The following is a 22,099-nucleotide window of genomic DNA, read 5'->3' as shown; positions in this document are numbered from 1 at the left end:
CATGAGATTCTCATCTTCTATTAACCACTAGAAAAGCTGGAATTGGAGCTGTTCAAGTGGTAGAGCACTAGCCAAGATTGAAAGGAAGTCCCCCCCCCCAGACTTCTCTCTTTTCTCTTGGTGCTTTGCCACTCCAAGAGGCTGGAGCTCTACCACTTGAGCTACACTTCCTTGAAGACATTTCTTTCTCATGTAGATGAGAGCAACAAGATGAATTTTACTGTTGACGATCTATGTGTTTCTGTGTTCTATTATCCTATCAATGGAAACTGAGAAGGTTGGGGAATAAAGTAATTCTTCAACTCCCTTTCTTGCAGTTTACTGTAGTATTTCATTTGATTCCTTAGAAGATTAAAGTTAAATACACTTTATAGATGGCAAAAGGTTTCCATACTGCCTATCCAGAAAAATCAAATTATGTTAGAGAATACATCAAATTAACCTTGTTGGACCTCAAAGACTTTCTTCTCATGAATCCTTCTTTCCTTTCACATTTTTTTACCAGTCCTGGGCCTTGACTCAGGGCTTGGGCTCTATCCTTGGGCTTTCTCAAGGCTAGAGCTCTACCACTTGAGCCACAGCACCATATCTGGCTTTTTTGTATGTATGTGGTACCGAGGAATGGAACCTGGGTCTTCGTGCATGCTAGGCAATCACTCTACCACTAGGCTAAACTCACGGCCCCTCCTTTCACATTTTTGTTCTTTCTGTAATTGTATCCTCAAACTGACTTTTAATCCAGAGACCTCAGGCCTAGACTAATAATAGAGTTTTCCCAATTACTACCAATCCATATAGTCTAGGTTATTTTTTTTCAAAATTTCTTGCCTATTATTTTCTTCTCAAAAGCACACAATCTTTTCCTGTTTCCTATCACATTTAGATATTATACATCTCAACTCATCTGCTTAGCTTAATTGAAAGCAATAATGCAGGTTCATTCTTCTATTCAATTTTAGTTTGTAGTCTTTCCAACAAGCAGTCTTTCCAACAAGCAGATTACCTTCACAAAGATAATTCAAATTCCTTTGTTCTTTCTTAAGGCAACGTTGAAGAAACAAGAAAAATAAAAACAAGACGCTGAAATCTCTAACAGTAAAATTTTATTTATAATTGAAGTTAAGGAAAATGTTTAATGCATGCTGAGAAAACAGTAGTACTCTAAACTTATTGGTTACTCTGGTAACGGATGCAAGAAGATGCTGGGCAAACTTTGGCATATACAACTATTGGAACCATGTTATCAGAACACTTAAACAATATTAGAGACATGTTATCAGAACACTTACATAAATCACCTACTTTTATATTACACCAACTTCATGGACACCTCATCTTCTAACTCCTCCCTGGCTATTTGAGTAAACAGCATTCAAGGTTTAACGTTAAGACTGGAGAACAGAGAAGAAATACAGAAGTAGTAAGCATCACAACATTTGTAGCCTACACATGTGATCACAACATTGCTTCCATTTTTTGCGTGTGTGAAACAACATTCGGCAATGTCTAGCGCATGAGAACACACTGCTTTGATCCATCCACTCTCTCCAGCTTTTCAAAGTGTTTCCTGGCATTTCGGATGTTGATCAGAGTAGCTGCGGAAGCTAAGGGTAGGGGTGGGGAGACACCCAACAAAGTAAGAAGGGCATTCAAAGGATGTTCTGATAAGTAAAAACAAATAAATTAAAAAAAACCAAATCTTTCAATGTATGTCACTGAGAACATACCAGAGTAGAAGGTCCCAAGTTATCAAGGTTTAACATTTCTGAAGAAGCAGAAGATATGCTCATATTCTAAACACAAAATTTCTTTTAAAGAAAACCTTTCAATTTTTTGAATAAAACCCATTATCATATGTAACACTGTTAATATTAACCTGAAGTAGGAAAAGCCAGTAGATGAGAGATATTGAAACATCTGGGAACATCCTGAAAATTCTGCTAGAACCTTTATTCTAATGGCTATGACACACATGGGTATTACAATATAAAAACATCAAATACTCCCATCCTTAACGGAAACACGGGGCTATGGCAGATAGGAAGTTGCACAGAAAATGTTTTAGCATTTTAGTATTTTAATGTTTATATGACTAGCCTGCCTTAGCAATCGAATACCATATACAGCACAAACTGTGAATCTAGATTCTACTGTCTTTAAAATTCCTGGATTGGTATCCTGGTTTCTGAAGCTCCCTTGAAGAAAAGCATAATGACCTAGAGACTAAACTGATTTAATATTAATTAAATAAAATATTTATTAACTAAAAGCTATTCTTTAACATTAGTAAGATATAAAACATATATATTATATATAACAAAATTTAGCATGCTTACCATTTTGTTTCTAGTGAGATTAAAAAATTTTACATTACTGTGCGATTATCTCTACCTCAACTACAAAATATTTTTAAGTATCTAGCTCTAGAGCAATTATTTCTAAATTATGTGGCTTTGAAATTATGCCTGCTAAGTTTAAACTTACGAATGGATGGATCAGACATCACGACCATCACGTAAGTGTTAGATGTAAAGATGTCAATGAAAGCAGCAAAGTTAGAGTTTCTGACTTCCATACTCTGGAAAGAGGCAGCCAGCTTGCTATAGGAGAAAGAAAAAATAGCTACATGAAATAAAATGAAACAGTAATAGTATAAAAGCTCTTTTTTTGTTAAATATTTTATGGTATTACACTTCATTTCAGAAGTTCCTTAAGGTAGTTTCCAATGAAATTCAAATATTGAATCCAACCTGTTTGAGAAATTGACTGCAACAGAAATTAAGTTGGGGGGGGGGACGGGGGAATTTGGCCTAATGGTTAAGAGTGCTTGTCTAGCATGCACGAAGACCTGGGTTCAATTCCTCAGTACCACATACATAGAAAGCTGGAAGTGGTGCTGTGGCTCAGGTGGTAGGGCTCTAGCCTTGAGAAAGCCCAATGACAGTCCTCAGGCCCTGAGTTCAATCCCCATGATGGGCAAGAAAAAGAAGACATTAAGTTGGGGCTTAATGTTGTCTAAGAAATAAAAATGGGCTTACATCTACATCCAAACCAAGTCACAAAAGACCTTTCTAATGTTTAGAAAGCTTTTCAGTTTGCATTATCCATATCACTGAGGTTAATATTTATATGACTTCAATGTTACACTTAAATCCAAGAAATAACTATTTCTTTGAAAGTAGGGTGATTATATTTGCTTGCCATTGACTATTTCTTGTAAAAATTAACATTCTATAAAATCTCAAAGAATACTGAGCCAGGTGCTGGTGGCTCACGCCTGTAATCCTAGCTACTCAGGAGGCTGAGATCTTAGGATTGTGCTTCAAAGTCACCCCATTAACAAAACTCCATGAGACTCTTATCTCTAATGAACCACCAGAAAACCAGAAGTGGTGGTATGGCTCAAAGTGCTGGCCTTGAGATGAAGGGCTCAGGGACAGCACCCAGGCCCAGAGTTCAAGCCCTGCGACCAATCAAAAAAAAAAATCTTTCCTAAAATAAATTTTTCCTATATTCTTCATAGAGTTAATATTCAAATCTTATTCAAAGCTGACACATGATTATATATTTAAGACTCTCTGTTGGATCATTTCTGAATCAGCATGCCACTATTTTCATTGCCATAATTTTATAGCAAATTTTAGTCTTTAATAGGACAAATTCTCCTTTCTCCTTTTAAAAATATATTCTTTAGGACATTCCAATTATTTCTTCCTAAACAGCATTAAATATTTCAGAAGGGTACTCAGCTTGAATAATTTTCAAATACTTCTGTACTCTTTGAGTTTTATAAATCACAGATTTGGATTTACCTTTGCTTTTAAATTCCTGGATTTAGTAACTTGCCTTATGAAGCACTCATGAGAAAAGCATAATACCCTAGAGGCTAAATTAGTTTTTAGATTCAAAATATGTCTACTGACACTTCAGTCAAATGTAGACTCCCTTAGAGGTTTTTCCCCCCAGTCCTTGGGCTTGAACTCAGGGACTAGGTGTTGTCCCTGAGCTTATTTTTGCTCAAGGCTAGCATTCTACCACTTGAGTCACAGCACCACTTCTGGCTTTTTCTGTTTGTGTTGACAAGGAATCGAACCCAGGACTTCATGCATGCTAGGCAAGCACTCTACCACTAAGCCACATTACTAGCCCCGAATTTGTTTATTTATTTATTTATTTATTTATTTATTTATTCATTCATTCATTTTTGCCAGTCCTGGGAACTGAACTCAGGGCCTGAGCACTGTCCTTGGGCTTTCCTCAGGGCTAGTGCTCTACCACTTGAGCCACAGTACCACTTCCAGCATTTTTCTATATATGTGGTACCAAGGAATCGAACCTGGATCTTTATGCAAGTACTCTACAACTAGGCCAGATTCTTGGCCCATGTTTATTTTTTTTAATTTTTATTTTTTTATTTTGCCAGTTGAGCCTAGCACCACTTCCAGCTTTTTTCTATGTATGTGGTATGGAGGAATTGAACCCAGGACTTCGTACATGCTAGGCAAGCACTCTACCACTAGGCTCTTATTTTTTTAACTAAAAGAATTATTGTGAACATATTAGTATGACCAACATAATCATTCTAATTGCTCAAAAATCACAATAACTTTTTTCCAGCAATTAATAGATCACATGTGTAAGATCTCTTACCTACAGCTCAGCTTGAACTGCTTAATAATGTTGCTGATTTTCTCAAATCTATGGGCATCACGCTGCTCTTTACATTGATAATGAGAAATCACCTGTGAAAGAAAAACATTGTCTTCTTTTTTGGTGCCAGTACTGGGGTTTGAACTCTGGGCCTGGGCACTGACCCTTAGTTTTTTCATTCAACACTGGCACTCTACCACTTGAGCCATAGCTCTACTTTCAGCTTTTTGATGGTTAACTGGATATGAGCCTCACAGTCTTCCTGTCTTGGCTGGCTTCAAATCATAATCTTCAGACTTCAGCCTCCACAGTAACTAGAATTACAGATGTGATCTACTGGTGCCCAGCAAAGATTGTCCTTTGAATACACATCAAAGACTCATATCAAATTCTGCTAATACCAAAAGGGAGCTAACTATCAGTTTTTTGGTCATCCTAGTTTTTAGAATAGACATTATCTGACTACTATCTCCTCCCTTCTGTCTCATATTCTCGTCAACATTGTGTGTGATTTCAACACTTGGTTAGCACTTTAGTAGATCATTCAAGTATTCTCAAAGGTGATCTTTGACTTTTGATGATTTGACTTCTGACTTTATAATGCTGTGAAAGTTATATACATTAGGTAGAAAACAGTTGGAATTTTCCCTGCCCAATGATATGCCTTTGTGATACTGAGCAGCAGCAAATGAGCAATGACTCCAGTGAGCCACAAAATTACAAGGACAGACAAGGGATCTTACTGTACTTATGTTGCTAAGCTATTGTGCTTGGGAAGCTAGGTGGATTAAATGTATTTTCAACTTAAAATGAATTATTTTTTTTAAAAAAAGACATAAACCTCATCCTAAATCAAGGAGCATCTGTATTTTTACACTGAAGTATTTTCTTGATTGCATTTATCATGAAATGTTTACCTAACTTCAATTTCACTAGCTTTTGATTTTACAAAGTACAAATCGGAGGGAAATAAATTATAACCTCTAGGTATCTTTGAGACAGGCATTCTTAAGATATTTAATTTTAATGAAGTCTACTACCAAGGAGCTTAGGGAATTCTATTTTATAAACTTAACTAGACAATTCCAGCGCCTAAGAAGTAGAATCTAAAATGAATCTTTTCATCCAGGTACAGTGGCTCACGCCTGTAATCCTAGCTACTCAGGAGGCAGAGATTTGAGGATCAAGGTTCAAAGCCAGCCCAGGCACAAAAGGACCTGAGACTCTTATCACCAATTAACCTCTAGAAAACAGAAAGTGGGGCTTGGCTCAAAGGTAGGGTGGTAGCCTTGAGCTGAAGAGCTCAGGGACAGCGCCTAGGCTGAGTTCAAGCCCCATGACCCAGTAAAATAAAATAAGATAAAATGAATCTATTCAGAATAGACTCAAGCCAGCTGAAAATATTTTCCCACTAACATTTTCTTTTATGATTTTAAGTAGTTGTATAAAGGAGTTGCCATTTAACAAATCAGTTTATAAATACAATATGTCTTGATTAATGTCAACACTTTCAACATTCTTACCTATCCCTCCTCCAGCCACTCCTTCCCACATTCTTAATTTTGTAGGCTATACATTAGATTATTATCTGCATTATCTCCCTCTTCTTTTCTTCATTCATCTATCCTTTTCTCCTTAACCCCACCACATCCCTTTCAAGTACCTGCTTCTTGGTGTTTTCTTTTGCTGAACTGCTATTTTGGCTTTCTGAGGAATTTTAATAAAATCATACAAATATCCGGAAGTGGTGCTGAGGCTCAAGTGGTAGAGCTCTAGCCTTGAGAAAGTCCAAGGACAGTGCTCAGGCCCTGAGCTCAAGCCCAGGACTGGCAAAAAAAAAGAAAAAAAATGATGAAACACACAAGCAAAAACTTCCTGTTATGGAGGATAGTGAGCAATAGATTATACTCTATAGCCTTATGATGTAGATATGGCAATGGAATACTATTGAGGCAGGATTCTGTTGTCCGACATGCATCAACACGGACCAAATAGCTTACTTTCTTATTGTTACTCTTACTAGTTAGAAAAAAAATGGCTTTGAATAGTAGCCCCAAACCTGTTGCCACTAGATGGATATATAATGGATATACAAAGACATTCTTTGGATACTCTGCTGTACCAAATACTGCCATAGTTGCAAAGAGTGCTTCCACAAAGGAAGGATACGGAGAATAGCACTTTTGGTGTGACAACAAAAGAAATTGATATTTTAGTTGGCATTCATACACACACACACACACACACACACACACACACACACACACACACACACAATTATGCTAGATGCTTAAAGTTACTTTGACCCATTTTAATCCACATGATAAATCTTTTAATAAGCATTTTTATTTGTAAAGTAATATGGATGGCCAGGCATCAAGGGTTCATGCTACTCAGGAAGCTGAGATCTGAAGATAATGATTTCAAGACAGCCCAGGCAAGAAAGTCTGTAAGAAGGGTGGGGGGGAGGGAAATGGGGACCAAGACAAGAGAAAGGGTATCAATATATGTGAATTAATGCACCTTCTATCTGGTGAATATAATGTAATCCTATTAATTACAATAAAAATATATGAAAAATGTTTCTATGACATACAAACCCTTAGCCTAATTTTGATTGTAAATAGAGATTCCCTCCTTGAACACTTGTTTGTTAAACTTGTCATTTAAAATAAGATGTAAAAATCAACATTAATAAATTCTTTAATAAAAAATATATATATGAAAAGAAAGAAAGTCTGTAGGGCACTTATCCCCAAGAAAGTACTCTGAAAAAGCTGGATGTGGCACTGTGGGTCGAGTGGTAGAGCTCTAGCCTTGAGCAATAAGAGGATCAGGGACAGAGCCTCGGAGTTCAAGACCATCAGAAAGAAAAAGAAAAAGTAGGGCCGGGAGTTTGGCCTAGTGGTAGAGTGCTTCCCTAGTATGCATGAAGACCCAGATTCAACTCCTCAGTACCACATATATAGAACAAAAGCCAGAAATGGTGCTGTGGCTCAAGTGGTAGAGCCCTAGCCTTGAGCAAGCCCAAGGACAGTGCCCAAGTCCTAAGTTCAAGACCCAGGACTGGCAAAGAAAAGAAAGAAAAGAAAAAGTAATACGGTTAATTTGTATTTCCTATTTGGGCCAATACAAATAGTAGGTTCTAACACAGTTGCTAGGCTCAATTTTTAAAGAAAAGTATCAATATGCCTTTTTCTTCCTGAACATCTCATTTGTTTTTCTTTCTGCCAGTCCTGGGCTTGAACTCGGGGCCTGGGCACTGTCCTTGGACTTTCTCAAAACTAGCACTTTATCCTTGAGCCATAGAGTGACTTCCAGGTTTTTCTGTTTATGTGGTACGGAGGAATCGAACACAGGGCTTCATGCATGCTAGGTGAGAACACTACCACCAAGCCACACTCCCGACTCGAATGTCTCTATATCAACTCTAGTTAACAAATATGTCTTTCCATGTTGTTTATACTCATGACTTTTAAAAAAGGATGGGAAGAGAGTTTGTTAAATGACAAATATCCCACATATCATAAGTCAATAAGAAAAAGGAATCCTTTATCATAAATTATGTTATTAACAAAAAAAATCCAAACTCAAGGCATACCTGCAAGTATCAATGTTTGACTACTAAAAAATGACATATAGCCGGGTGCTAGTGGCTCACACCTATAATCTTAGCTACTCAGGAAACTTGAGATCTGACGATTGCAGTTCAAAGCCATCTGGAACAGAAAAGTTCATGAGATTCTTATCTCTAGTTAACCACAAAGAGCCAGAAATGGAGCTGTCACTTGAGTGGTAGAGTGCTGCTAGCCTTGAGCATCAAAGCTCAAGGACAGCAAACAGCCCAGAGGATTGGCACAAAAAAAATTGCTACACAGGAGCTGAGTGTTGATAACACATGGCTCCAATCCTAGCTACTCAGGAGGCGGAGGTCTGGAAGATAAACATGAAAAAAGCGAGTGCTACAGTACCAGCCAAGCGAGGAAGCTAAACAAGTACCAATTAAAAACAAGAAAGAAGGCTCGGAGTGTGGCCAAGTGGTAGAGTGCTTGCCTGGATTTCACAAAGCCCTGGATTCAATTCCTCAGTACTACATACACAGAAAAAGCCAGAAGTGGTGCTGTGGCTCAAGTGGTAGAATGCCAGCCTTGAGAAAGCTCAAGGACAGTGCCCAGGCCCTGATTCAAACCCCAGGACTGGCAAAAAAAAGGAAAGAAAGAGACAGAGACAGAGACAAAGACAGAGACAGAGAGAAGAGCTACAAACCAGCTACGTAACAGTGGCTCACGATTATAATCCTACCTCCTAAAGAGGCTGAGATCTAAAGAAATATGGTTCAAAGCCAAATTTTGATACAGCAAAAAGCAGTACTGGAGATGAGGTTCAAGTGTTAGAGTGCTAGGCTAACAAACATAAAGCCCTATATTCAAACCCCAGTACCACTAAAGGTCTTTTCTCCAATCACTTATTAACAATAGTTTAACATAAGACTGTGCATACTGAAGTAACGACAAAAGGGAATAAGGTTCTTTTTGAGAGCAGGAACATGTTGTTCTCCACTATCTGTAGAACAGAATTCTTACCAGAAAAGTAGCTCGTTCAAACAGAAGTACTTCATCAGCCTCAATAATCTCGGCAAAATTCCTTAAGTTCATTTCCAGCTGCTGAACATTGGGAATCAGCTGATAAACAATGCTGGACCAAGCCTAACAGAATAGAAGCACAGTGTAATATCACTATCAGGTAGCCAGTCTCAGAGCTTTGATGTGAGTAAGTACACTATAACATACAGACAGCAAAATATAATGATAATTGAGTCCAAATAAATATTGACATTAAATATAACACAAATGAAATGAGAATATGAAGCTAATAGTTGTCTTTTACCCTTGAGTTGAGTTTTTAACTTCAAATACCTGAGAAATGCTGGAGAAACTTCTTTCCATGGATAATGAAAAGTAAACAAGTAATTTAATGTCATCAGATTGCCTTAGGAAAAACGTTGCAGAATACGATCTACTGTGCTAAAAAGCTTCTTATCCATATAGTCAACAAATACGTGAGTCCAACAGTGTAGATTGCCTTAAAAATCAGAACCTAATAACACAATATTTAACATATACCTAAGAACAATTTTGTGAAAATAGTAGAGCCACATGGACAAATGGGTCGCCCTGTCAAGAGAGGATAATAGACCATTATAAGAGAAACTATAGATAAATATCATTTCCAAAGCTTTGTTGTCTTCTGTAAAAATTATCAATCCAATTGCATTTACAAAGGTCCACTGTGTGTTTGCCTAAAACTGACTTCATCCAGAGGAGTATTATATAAGCAGTTGAAGTTAACCACACCCCCCTCTATTCTCTTTTCTTTGTACTTCCATTCTCATACTTTCTCACTCTCACTCCAATTTGTCTGGTTAGGTGCACTTTGTTCTTCTCTTCCCTACTAGAGGGTAGGAACCTGATCTTATTCATTTGGGTATGTAGCAGCATCAAGCAGACAGGCAATGAGTGCTTGTTGAGAAAAACGTAACATAAAAATTTAAGTCAGCTCTAGGCAACATTGATGTATGATAGTAGTGCCATGTCTCTGTTCCAATTAGTTTTATCACTTAGGCATAAGGGTTCAGGTTCCAAGTTCCCAAGTCGGTGTTAATGTCACTGCTGAATTTACCTTGGAGAAGGCACCAAAGCTAACCACAGCAGAGACATTGTCACTCACAGCAGTGTTGTGATTAGCCAATTGTCTTTGGTCGTGTTATGTATTGCCATCCTTCACACCGCAGTTGGTTCTTATCAGTGCGTCATGTCCATCCTTATTCACGGTTACCTGTTCTATGGGAATAAGGCTTTGAGAGAAATTCGGCCCATAGCAATCTAGAACAGTACTTCCTAGACAGGTATCTCAAATGATGTTATTAGAGTGAAGCTGGGTCAACGTAATAGTGGGGGGGAAGTATATTAGTTTTTAAAAGAGCAATGGCTGTTTTTAAGTCCAATGTCTGTTCGCCTTGGTAAGTCAGGTTTCTGTGTTTCTGGTTGTAGATACTTGGCAGATTCAGGTGAGACTGAGGCTCTAGCTACCAGTGACAGAGAAGGATCCTTTGCCTCCCAGAGTCAGACTTGTCCGTGGATACCAGAAGCAGTCTGAAGGATAGGTATGACCACAGGGGGACACAAAAGGAGCCAGTCCTTACACCACTAGATCAGTAGGAAAAAGCATGAGCCCATTTGCTAATAAGGTAATTTTGGCTTCATCCACACAAACTAACGTTATACCCTCTATAATTACTCCAAGGACGGTGACAGCCATCCCAGCAATGGGAACAATCCTTCTGGTTGAAAGAATGCTGCTCTCCAGTTCTGGCATAAAAGTTGAAGCTATTATACACTCTAGGTATAATGTGTCTCATTTTAATATTCCATCCTCCAATTTAATCCATGAAATAGTTTTCTTCCAAATTTAGGCAGACTAGCTTCTATCATTTTCATGGAAGTAATTACCGAATACTAGATACACCTCCAATCAGCACTGAGATAACCACAGGTCAAAATGGATGATAGCTAGTAGTTCTGTTACACAAAGGCCAGGATCGAAATAACCATAATCAAACTGGTTAATTCAGTGTGACCTGGTAACAATGTCAACTCAATCTATGTTGAAACCAAAGCTCTCTGAATGGCGATTAATGATGTTTGATAATCTTCAAACAATCTGTTGTAGATTGTTTCTTTTTAGTACGAATCTAGACGGCCGTGAAATCGTTTTAAAAATCTTTTAGTCTTGTTAAAATACCCTTCTAGCTTTTTCATGCTCTTAACATGAGGGAACTCAGAAATATACACACCTTATACAGAGTTTCATCCCAGATAGACGTTCGGAAACAAGAACAGTCCAACGGGCGAGACAAACGCCTTAGATCCTCTTCTCGCTCTTTAAAAATCTGAATTAAAAAGTTCAATGTACTGGTCAACATATAACTGCTTGCCTCCTTCATTACAAAAATCTAAGACATAATAGTTTCAGCATATTTTAATTAGGAGCTTCTGTTCCTTCTTAAGAGGAATTTGGAATATGGACATTATTTCACAAACTAGGATAGTAATCTTTTTAGGTTTGCTCTCTAAGTATTAATGGCTGCTAGAATTCTTTAGGCTTAGCCAGAGCTGAATGCTCACACACAAACAAAAACATTATGTTGGAATGGTGCTGTGGCGCTCTGGCTCAAGTGGTAGAGCACTAGTCTTGAGCTGAACAGCTAAGGAACAGCTGCCTCAGGCCCAGAGTTCAAGCCCCATGACTGACAAAAAAAATTATGTCAAAAAATAAAATTTATCATACAGAGAGGGGTCTCAATAAAACATGCATAATGCTCCATTCACCAAATATGGGACATTTTAACATAGTTATGCCTATATCAGTATTTTGTACTTTAATCTTTTAATGTTTATTTCTTCTGCATATATACATTATTTACATATGTAATATCTTTCATTTGCCATCTATAGATAAGAACCACCAAATCCACAAAATTATCCAACAATTTTGTGCATGTTTCTATTAATATATGCCTGAAGATGCATGGATATATTCATGTGTTTGTATATGCACGCACACATACACACACACGTACACATACATGCATGTGTATTTTCACATTCTATTGATTTTGTTACTCTGGAGAACCCTAATGCATATTTTAGAACTGAGAGTTCTAGAAGAGAATCCTAAGCATGTTTTCTGAATTCATTTTGAAGTTTCTGAAACTCTCTTCCCACTTTATTTGCATTTAAAGGTGCTAATGACCTTATTTCCAGTAGCAAAGAAAGTATTGATAATGGTGTGATTTGGCCACAGAGATACTGAAGATTCCTAGCCAAATACTTGAAAGATACATGAGTCTGTGTACAAGATTTATATGTAAATGATTTCCTTTTTTTCCACAGTCCTGAAGACTGAACTCAGGGCCAGGGCTTGAGCACTATCCTCAGGCTTAGCACTCTATCACTTGAGCTACAGCACCACTTCGGCTTTTTTATGTATGTGGTACTGAAGAATTGAACCCAGGTCTTCATGTATGCTAGGTAAGCACTCTACCACTAGGCCAAACTCCCAGCCTTGTAAATGAATTACTTTTGTCCAAATTTAATATTGACAAAATTTTCAGACTAATCTTACCTGTGCTAGACAAAGTGGGGAAAGAAAATGATGAGCTCAGATTCGAATCCCTGCTTCAACCACTGTATCAACCACCTCAAGGTCCCTGTATCTGCCCTGAAAGAAACGCTTAATTCCTAGTCATAGCCTTAAGTAAGATTGTTGAAAATTAAACTTGGAATTCATCATGTGAGTAGACAAACAACAATGCATATTGAATTTCCAGTTTCACAGGGTATCTGCTGTTAAAGCAAGGGCTGACTATAAAGACATGGGATCTGAGACATTTGACTGGTGATGAGCCTGGGGACGTTGAAGTTATAAATTCTCACAAGTAGAAGCAACTACTCCATTTCTACTTGAAACTGATCCTACTTTGCCTAAAGAAACTATAATGGAGTGATGGCTCACACCTGTACTCCTAGCTACCAAGGATGCTGAGATCTGAGGATCACAGTTTAAAGCCAGCCCAGGCACTAAAGACCGTGAGACTCTTAGATCCAATTAATCACTAAAAAGTGGGGCTGTGGCTCAAGGGGTAGGGTGGTATTCCAAGCTGAAGAGCTCAGGGACAGCACCCAGGCCCAGATTTCAAGCCCCATGACCCCCAAAATAAAAGAAAGAAAGAAAAAGAAACTATAATGGCCCACTCTGAGTGACTTGCAGGGATTCTCATTAACTTTCCCTTTCACACTGGTCCATTACACTGATGAAACTATACCAAATGGACCCACCAAACAAGAAGCTCCTCTAGAAAAATACTTGCATATCAGAGGGTAGGAACTAAATCTGATAAAAACTCAGGAGTATTCAACTGAAATTCCTAAGAGTCCAGTGGTGTGGGACATGCTGAGACACTCCTAATAAGTTGTTGCGGCCTATAATCCAAGCTACTCAGGAGGCTGAGATCTAAGGATCATGGTTTAATCAGTCCAGGCAAGAAAGTCCTTGAGATTCTTGTCTCCAATTAACCACCAGAAAAACGAAAGTGGCACTGTGGCTTAAGTGGTAGAGTGCTAGTCTTGAGATGAAGAGCTCAGGGACAGCTCCCAGGCTGAGTTCAAGCCCCACAACCCATAAAAATAAAAGAATAAATTGTTGTGACTGGCATGTTCTACATCCAAGAAAGAGGCACAGTATCTAGTGAGCCCATTTGGATTCTGGAAGCAACACATTCCTCAGTGGGGTATGTTCCTCAAGCCTATTTTCCAAGTGAGTGATTTAATAAGATGTTGACTTTGAGTATGGTCTAGGATAGAAGACTTCCTCTAATGGGTCCAGGCTGCTCTGCGAGCTTCTCTGCCTCCGGGGTCATATCATACCAGCAAATCCAAGGTTGTATGAAGTGACTGTGACAGATGGGGATTCTATCAGGCGTTTTTGGCAGGACCAACAGGTTAAGTGTAATATATACCTTTAAGGATGAAAGCCGTACCTTTATTGATCAATGCCATCTTCCACACATACTTTCCATATGATAAACAGTTCTTTGCTTATGGAATTATAACCCCTTTGTCCAACTACACAATAATAATAGTAATAATAGCTCTTGGCCTACTACTAGACTATAGTACATGCAGACTGAACAATTAATCATCCCCACAAATTTATCATGGGATCTGAGCTGCCCATCATAACTTGAGTGCTATTTAATCTACCAAGCCATAAATTTACGTACAGTCAGTAGCAAGCACTCCATTGCCAGACGAAAGCAATATATGAGACTAGGGTCAAGAAGGCCTCCAGGTGTTGGCAGCTCATGTCTATAATCCTAGCTACTAAGGAGGCTGAGATATGAGGATCTTGGGAAGCCAGTCTGGGCACAAAAGCCCAGAAGATTCTTACTTCAATTAATTAGCAAAAAGCTGGAAGTGAAGGTACAGATCACATGGTAGAGCACCATATTTGAGAAAAAGAACTAAGGTCCTGAGTTCAAGCCTCAGCACTGGCTAGCATGCACACACACGCGCGCACACACACACACACACACACACACACACACACCCCTTTAGGCCACAACAAATAAGGTACAAGAATTAGACAAAATGTTCAAGTCCCCACTTCTGCTTCAATGGTCTTGTCTTCCAGACTGCTCCTGTAACTTTATGGGGATTTCCCTCTAATCAGCTAAAGAATGAGAAGGCTAAGGACAAGGAAACTTATTCTAGGTAGGGATTTGCCTTCCCTGACACAATGCTTCTATCAAAACCACCATCCATGAACTTACAGAATGCCCCATTCAAGGTTTGTTGTTTTTTTCCAGTCCTGGGTTTGAGGTCAGAGCCTGAGAACTGTCCTTGGACTTTCTCAAGGCTAGACCTCTACCACTTGAGCCTCAGCACTACTTCTGGTCTTTTTCTATGTATGTAATACCGAGGAATCAAATCCAGGTCTTCATGCATGCTAGGCAAGCACTCTACCACTACATCAAATTCCCAGCCCCAAGGCTTGGTTTATAGATGGACCTGCATAATGCATAGGTACCACCTAGAAGTGGACAGGGAAGCTCTACATTCCACTGTTGGGTCATCCTTCAAGAAACATAATGAAGGTAAAATCCTTCCAGTGAACAGAACTTCGAGCACTTTGGTTGTTCCATTTCCTTAGAAAGAGTGTCTATTGCCAGGCATATAACTGTACCAACTCATCAGTTTTCTGGATGTTCAGGGACTTTGAAGAAACTTAATCAGAAAATTGGTGACAAGAATGCCTGCAGAAGGGGTATATAGATAGAGATGAATGATGGTCTCAGTAAAGGAGTGTTTTAATAATCAAGTGAAGAGGATGACCTGTTCTATTGTTATAGTCAGCCTGTATCCTCAGCCACTCCTGTCACTGCCTAGTGGGTTCACAGCTAAGTGGACATGGTGGCTAGGTTGGAAGTCATACGTGGGATAGCTTTTTTTTACCAGTCCTGGGGCTTGAACTCAGGACCTGGGCATTCTCCTTGGACACTTTTTGTTCAGGGCTAGCACTCTGACACTTGAGCCACAGCACCACTCCTGGATTTTTCCGTATATGTGGTACTGAGAAATCGAACCCAGGACTTCGTGCAAGCTAGGTGAGCACTCTACCACTAGGTCACACTCCCAGCCCCATATGTAAGATTTTTATTCAACAAAGCTATCCTGAGACTCTTTGTTTTGCCAGTCCTGGGCTTAAGCTCAGGGCCTGAGCACCTGGCCTTGGGCTTTCTCAAGGCTAGAGCTCTCCCACTTGAGCCTCAGCACCACTTCCGGCATTTTCCCTATGTATGTTGTACTGAGGAATTGAACCTTGGACTTCATGCATGTTAGGCAAGCACTCTACCACTAGGCCAAACTCTTAGCCCTCAACAAAGCTATCCTAATAGCCATTGCCAAGTGACCAGTTTGTCAGTGGCCAAGACAAACACTGAGTCTATGACATGTCACTACAGCATTGCTTCTCATCAAGGAAACCATTTGACAACAAATAAAGTAGAAGAAAGGGCCCATCCTGAATGGAATTTCCTGGTCTTTCCATGTTCCTGTGCATCCTAAAGCAGCTGCCTTAACAGCTTTTTGAAGGTTTAGTCACAAAAAGGGAAGGAGGAACAAGGTGCTGGTAGCTCATGCCTGGTAGCTCATGCAGGGTTCAAGGGTTCAAATCCAGACAGGGCAGGAAAGGAAAGTCCATGAGTCTCTTACTCTTGAATCCAGTAAACTACCAAAAAAGCTGGAAGTAAAGATGTGGCTCAGGTGGTAAAGTAATACCCTTGAACAAAAAGCTCAGACACAGAGCCCAGGCCTTAAGTTCAGGCCCCAGGAACACTCCCCCCAAAAAGGAGGAGGGAATGAATGACCAGTGATGGGTTCGAGTCTGATCAAGGTATATTGCATGCATATGTGGACAGGTCAAAATGAAATCCTCTTGTACATCTAATTGATGGTGCCTAAAAATGTAGGGAATATTTTTGAAAGAGTGTCACAATGTCCACTAGGTGGCGATACCTTCCAGGGATAGGGAAAGGTTCTTTAGAAGGTTGTTAATGCTGTGACTCAGTCCAATATATGGCACTTTTTCTTCTACCATAAGGATTCGTATGTCGAGGACTCAAAATATGGCACCATTTGCTATCTGCTGGCCATCACGTAGGGTAAGAGATAAAGTTGTTTCGTTCTTATATCCTCCCTGCCTATAGATCTCAGTTCTATTGTTGTGGTAGTTGTTATTTCTTTTATTATTGTGGTGGGGAGGTATCTTTTTTTCACTCCTGGGCTTGAGCTCAGGGCCTGAGCACTGTCCTTGGACTTTCTCAAGGATAGAGCTCTACCACTTGAGCCTCAGCACCACTCCAGGCCCTGGTTATTATCTTCAAGTAGTTGTGTAAAGGTCTTTCAATTCAACATGTCAGGTCACAGTTCTAAAGGCAGGAAACACACAAGAATACTTCCAATGAAATGGATTAAGACTTTTACTCAGCCACAAAGGGGTCTGGATCATGCCTCTGGATCAACTGGCAAAGAAAGGAGTTACTATGCTAGCCACTGTTTCCAATCCTGAATATCAAGGTAGAAGTTGGAGTGTTGCCTCACAAAATAGGTAAGGAAAGGTATCTCTGAAATACAAGAAATCGCTTAGGACATCTCCTAGTAATATCATACCTTAAAGTATTAGAAAACTCTTAACTTCTGGGATTGAGGGTTTGGCCTAGTGGTAGAGTGCTTGCTTAGCATGCACGAAGACCCTGGTTCAATTCCTCAGTGCCACATACATAGAAAAAAGCTGAAAGTGGTGCTGTGACTACAGTGGTAGAAGCTCTAGTCATAGCTGGTGTTTATAACTACTGTTCAGATTCCCTTTTCCTACAGCAAGCACCTCAGCTGAATTGTTTCTTTACATGTGGGCTGAACCAAAGACCTTAGTATTCCTTGTGGTCTGGCCATTAATACGTAGTTATAGTTTTCTTTTCTTTTCTTTCTTCCTTCTTTGGTTTCTTTCCTTGATCTCAGGGCCTGAGCACTGTCCTTGGGCTTTTTTAAGATTAGAGCCACTGGACCACTTCCGGTTGAAAGCCAGGCCAGGCACTAAAGTCTGTGAGACACTTATCTCCAGTTAACCACCAGAAAACCAGAAGAGGCACTGTGGCTCCAGTGGTAAAACACTAGCTTTGAACTAAAGAACTCAGGGGCAGTACGTAAGCCCAGAGTTCAAGCCCCATGACTGACCAAAAAAATGTATTTATATTGGCATATAGAAAACAATAACAATCATTCAAAACCCAAAATGACTAAAATATACAAAATGAGCTCAATTTGTTGAGCTGTTCTAGGATTTTCTATTGCAATTCTGCCTAAGGAATTACATTTTTTTCCAATGTTGGGAATTGATTATAGGACTTCATGCACACAGCACAAGCACTCTACCTACCACTGAGCTATATTCTCAATCCTTGAAATGCTGTGTGCGCGCGGGCGTGCGTGCGTGCGTGGGTGCGTGGGTGCGTGTGTGTGTGTGTGTGTGTGTGTGTGTGTGTGTGTGTGTGTGTGTGTGTGTGTGTGTGTGTGTGTGTGATGGGGCTTGAACTCTAGGCCTGGGTGCTGTCCCTGAGCTCTTTAGCTCAAGGCTACTGCCCTACCCCTGGGCCAGGGCATTTTCCCTGAGTTCTTCTGTTCAAGGCTACCGCCCTACGCCTGAGCCACAGCTATACTTCCCAGTTTCTAGTGATTAATGTAGATAAGAGTTTCTCAGTCTTTAGTGCCCGGGCTGACTTTGAATCTCCATCCTCAAATCTCAGCTTCCTGAATAGCTAGGATTACAGGTGTGAGCTACCTCACCCGGACCATTTCTTGCTTTTCAATAGTTAATTTAAAGAGTTGGCTCCAATCCTCAATCCTAAGATGTAAGCCACCTGAGTAACAAAGATTACAAGTATGAACCACTGGGGCCCAGCTGTTGAAATGCTTTTTAAAAGAAATATAAAAAGCATCAACAATAACAAAACTCTCAAAATCCCAAGACTCATAGTACAAACATAATTTCCTAAGACAGGGAGAAGGGGCAAAAGCTAAAAAGACCCCTGGAAACATTGGACATTCTAAAGTAGTTTTCTGAGTCAGGTGCTGCAGCCTAGCAAGGAAAGTCCCCAAGACTTTCATGTCTCATTAACCACAAAAAATCCTGGCCAGAAGTGGAGCTACGACCCAAGTGTAAGAGCACTCGGCTTGAGCCAAAAAGCTCAGGGACAGCGCCCAGACCCTGAGTTCAAACCTCAAGACCAGCACAGAAAAAAAATAGTTTTCCAATCAACTCCTGTAATCCTAACTAATGAGAAGACTCAGATCTGAGGATCATGGTTCAAAGCCAGCCCAGGCAGGAAAGTTTATGAGATTCTTATCTTTTATTACCCACCAAAAAAAGCAAGAAGTGGATCTGTAGCTCAAGTGGTAGAGCACTAGCCTTGACAAGAAAAAAAGTTCAGGGACAGCACCCAGGTCCTATGTTCAAGCCCCTGACAAAAGAAGTATTCTGACTGAAATAAAGAAGCCTTCCAACACTAACAGAAACAGCAAAATACTGGAAGCAATCCTACAACAATACCACAGATATTGCCAAAGTATTTCGTCTAAAGATATTCTTACCCTTTTACTTTCCAACTCAAGAAGGAACTGTAATCTTTTACAAGACAAATATATCCTAAAACTACTTTCCCTGATGTATGGTAGAGCATATTAGACTTTAAAATCCCATCCTCCTGTACTGAATAAATTCACTTGTCTGCCTCATACCTAGGAATTTGCTGTTTCTACTGTATCTTTTCTATAATGGGTCCTTGAGTACTCTCTAGGCTAGAGGTGTTTTGTTTTTGTTTTTCTTTTTTTTTTTGCCAGTCCTGGGCTTGAGCTCAGGACCTGAACACTGTCCTTGGACTTCCTCAAGGCTAGAGCTCTACCACTTGAGCCTCAGCACCACTTCGAGCTTTTTTCTATGTATGTGGTACCGAGGAATCGAACCCGGGTCTTCGTGCAGGCTATGCAAGCACTCTACCACTAGGCTAAACTCCCAGCCCTAGAGTTTTTGATTTTGTTGTTGCTGTTTTAAGAGATAGCTCTAGGTTAGCACTTTACCATTTGAGCTACAGCTCCACTTTCAGCTTTTAAATGGTTAAAATTGGAGATTAAAAAAAAAATCTCATGGACTTCAAAACAAGATCCTCAACTCTCAGCCTCCTGACTAGCTAGAATTACATGTGTGAGCCACCAGCACCTAGCTGGGCTATTCTGGTTTGTGAAGAATTATCTAATTGGTTTTTGTAGGATTATTATGTTTTCATTGATTTAAAATTATATTACTAGGGCTGGTAATGTGGCTTAGTGGTACAGTACTTTCGCAGCGTTCATGAAGCGCTGGGTTTGATTCTCCAGTACTGTATAGACAGAAAAAGGTGGAAGTGGTGCCATGGCTCAAGTGGTAGAATGATACCCTTGAGCACAGAGAGGCTCAGGGACAGAACCTAGGCCATGAGTTCAAGCCCCAGGACTGACAGAAAAAATAAAATTATATGTACTAATTCATTCATGCCAAAGAAAACATATTATTTCAGGGACTTTGCATAGTGCCTGACACAGCATGGTTGTTGTTACATAAACTGATGCATATATATTTTCTAAATTAATCTGGTGATGCTAATCTTTCCTCACCTCATTCCTGGTGGGTCTTTCTATCTCTCACAGTAAAACAAGGGGAACAAAATTATTTATAGATTAAGCCAGGTGTGATAGCTCATGGGTGTAATTCCAGCTACTTAGAAAATAGACAGGAGGAGTTTGGTTTGATGCCAGCCTGGGCAAAAGTTAGGGTGGCCTTACCTCAACATCAAACCAGATATGGTAGATCATGACTATAAATTTAGCAATATGAGAGACAAATGCAAGAGGATTTTATTTTGAGGCCATTTCCAGGCAAAAGCAAAAGACCCTTTCTGAAAAATAAGTAAAGCTAAAGAGACCTGTTAAGAAGGCTTAGTATCATCAACAGATTAGATTAGATTAGATTAGATTAGACAGATATTGCTTAATGATGCCAATTTTGACATTATTTCAGTGAATACTGTCTTTCTATTACCATGGAAAATATAGTCGGTCTTGAACTCATTTGATCCTTCCATCTCAGCCTCCCAAGCATCTGGGACTATAGGCATCTACTATCATACCCATTTAAGAGTGTTTGTTAAGTGGCTCATGCCTATAATCCTAGCTACTCAGGAGGCTGAGATCTGAGGATCAGGGTTCAAAGCCAGCCCAGACACAAAAAGACCTGAGACACTTATCTCCAATTAACCTCTAGAAAATGAGAAGTGGGTCTTGGCTCAAGCATAGGGTGATAGCCTTGAGCTGAAGAGCTCAGGGATAATGGCTAGGCTCAGGGGTAGGCTGGTAGCCTTGAGCTGAAGAGCTCAAGGACAGGGCTCAAGCCGAGCTCAAGCCCCATGACCCCCCCCAAAAAAAAGAGTGTTAAAAACAAATGACGAGATGGCGTGGTGGCTCACGACTAGAATCCTAGCTACTCAGGAGGCTGAGATCTGAGGATCGTGAGCTGAGGAGCTCAGGGACAGAGTTCAAGCCCCAGGACCACCATAAAATAAATTAAATGATAGGATTTCAGTTTGACAGTTTTTTTCCCCAGAACATAAATGTTACAAATACCTATGTTTCTTCTGCAAAGCATGTCAATCATTTGATGTAGCACCTTTGCTATATCTTACCAGGTCTCGTTGGTCCTCCTGTACCAAATCCATTTTGTGAACCAAGCAAAAGATTTTGGCATCTGGAGAGTTCTGTAGAATGGCTTCCAGGCATGACTGGTAATAGTGCATGTCCTTCTCAAGTTCCCGGCTCTCCACATCAAAAACATAAATCAGAACCTCTACATTTCGGAAGATGTTGTCACGTTGGCTAGTGAAATAATTTTCCATGAAAGTGTCTTGTCTGTTGGGGAAAAAATATAGATTGTTAGCACACCTTCAATTCAATCACTCCTGCTTATGATCTACTTTTGTTAAGTGCAGAACAACCTACAATTGCAATTTAGAGAGTAAATAATAGCAAACAGGTTGAAGGATCTTACCTCATAAACCATAATTTACAAACTTGCGCACTCTCTGGCCAATACTCATGTCCTAAGCACACTGATATTCTCTGTTCCCCTCATGGCCAATTTGTACCCCATGAGGCTTTTGGTGAGAGAGGTTCTGGGACTTGAACTCAGGGCGTGGGTGTTGTCCCTGAGTTTCTTTTGCTCAAGACTAGCTCTCTACCAGTAGAGC

General features: G+C 39.8%; 1 protein-coding gene across 3 annotated transcripts in view; it reads right to left on the bottom strand.

The window, feature by feature from the left end:
- Positions 1-1,081: 1,081 nt before the first annotated feature.
- Rragb (Ras related GTP binding B) overlaps positions 1,082-22,099 on the bottom strand; it is a 38,544-nt gene continuing 17,526 nt past the window's right edge. For all 3 annotated transcript variants that reach the window (XM_090327253.1, XM_090327254.1, XM_090327255.1), the window contains 6 exons: positions 21,539-21,761; positions 11,504-11,599; positions 9,234-9,356; positions 4,651-4,742; positions 2,485-2,600; positions 1,082-1,604 (listed from right to left, as the gene is read on the bottom strand). In XM_090327253.1, the coding sequence (XP_090183379.1) occupies positions 1,507-1,604; positions 2,485-2,600; positions 4,651-4,742; positions 9,234-9,356; positions 11,504-11,599; positions 21,539-21,761 (748 nt within the window). In that variant the 3' untranslated portion in view covers positions 1,082-1,506. The remainder of the gene's footprint in view (positions 1,605-2,484; positions 2,601-4,650; positions 4,743-9,233; positions 9,357-11,503; positions 11,600-21,538; positions 21,762-22,099) is intronic.

This window comes from Megascapheus bottae, chromosome X (genome assembly GCF_031878675.1).
Source record: "Megascapheus bottae isolate mThoBot1 chromosome X, mThoBot2.hap1, whole genome shotgun sequence".
Taxonomy (NCBI): domain Eukaryota; kingdom Metazoa; phylum Chordata; class Mammalia; order Rodentia; family Geomyidae; genus Megascapheus; species Megascapheus bottae.
The sequence above is the reverse complement of the archived record's forward strand: the minus strand, read 5'-3'. Positions and strand labels throughout refer to the sequence as shown.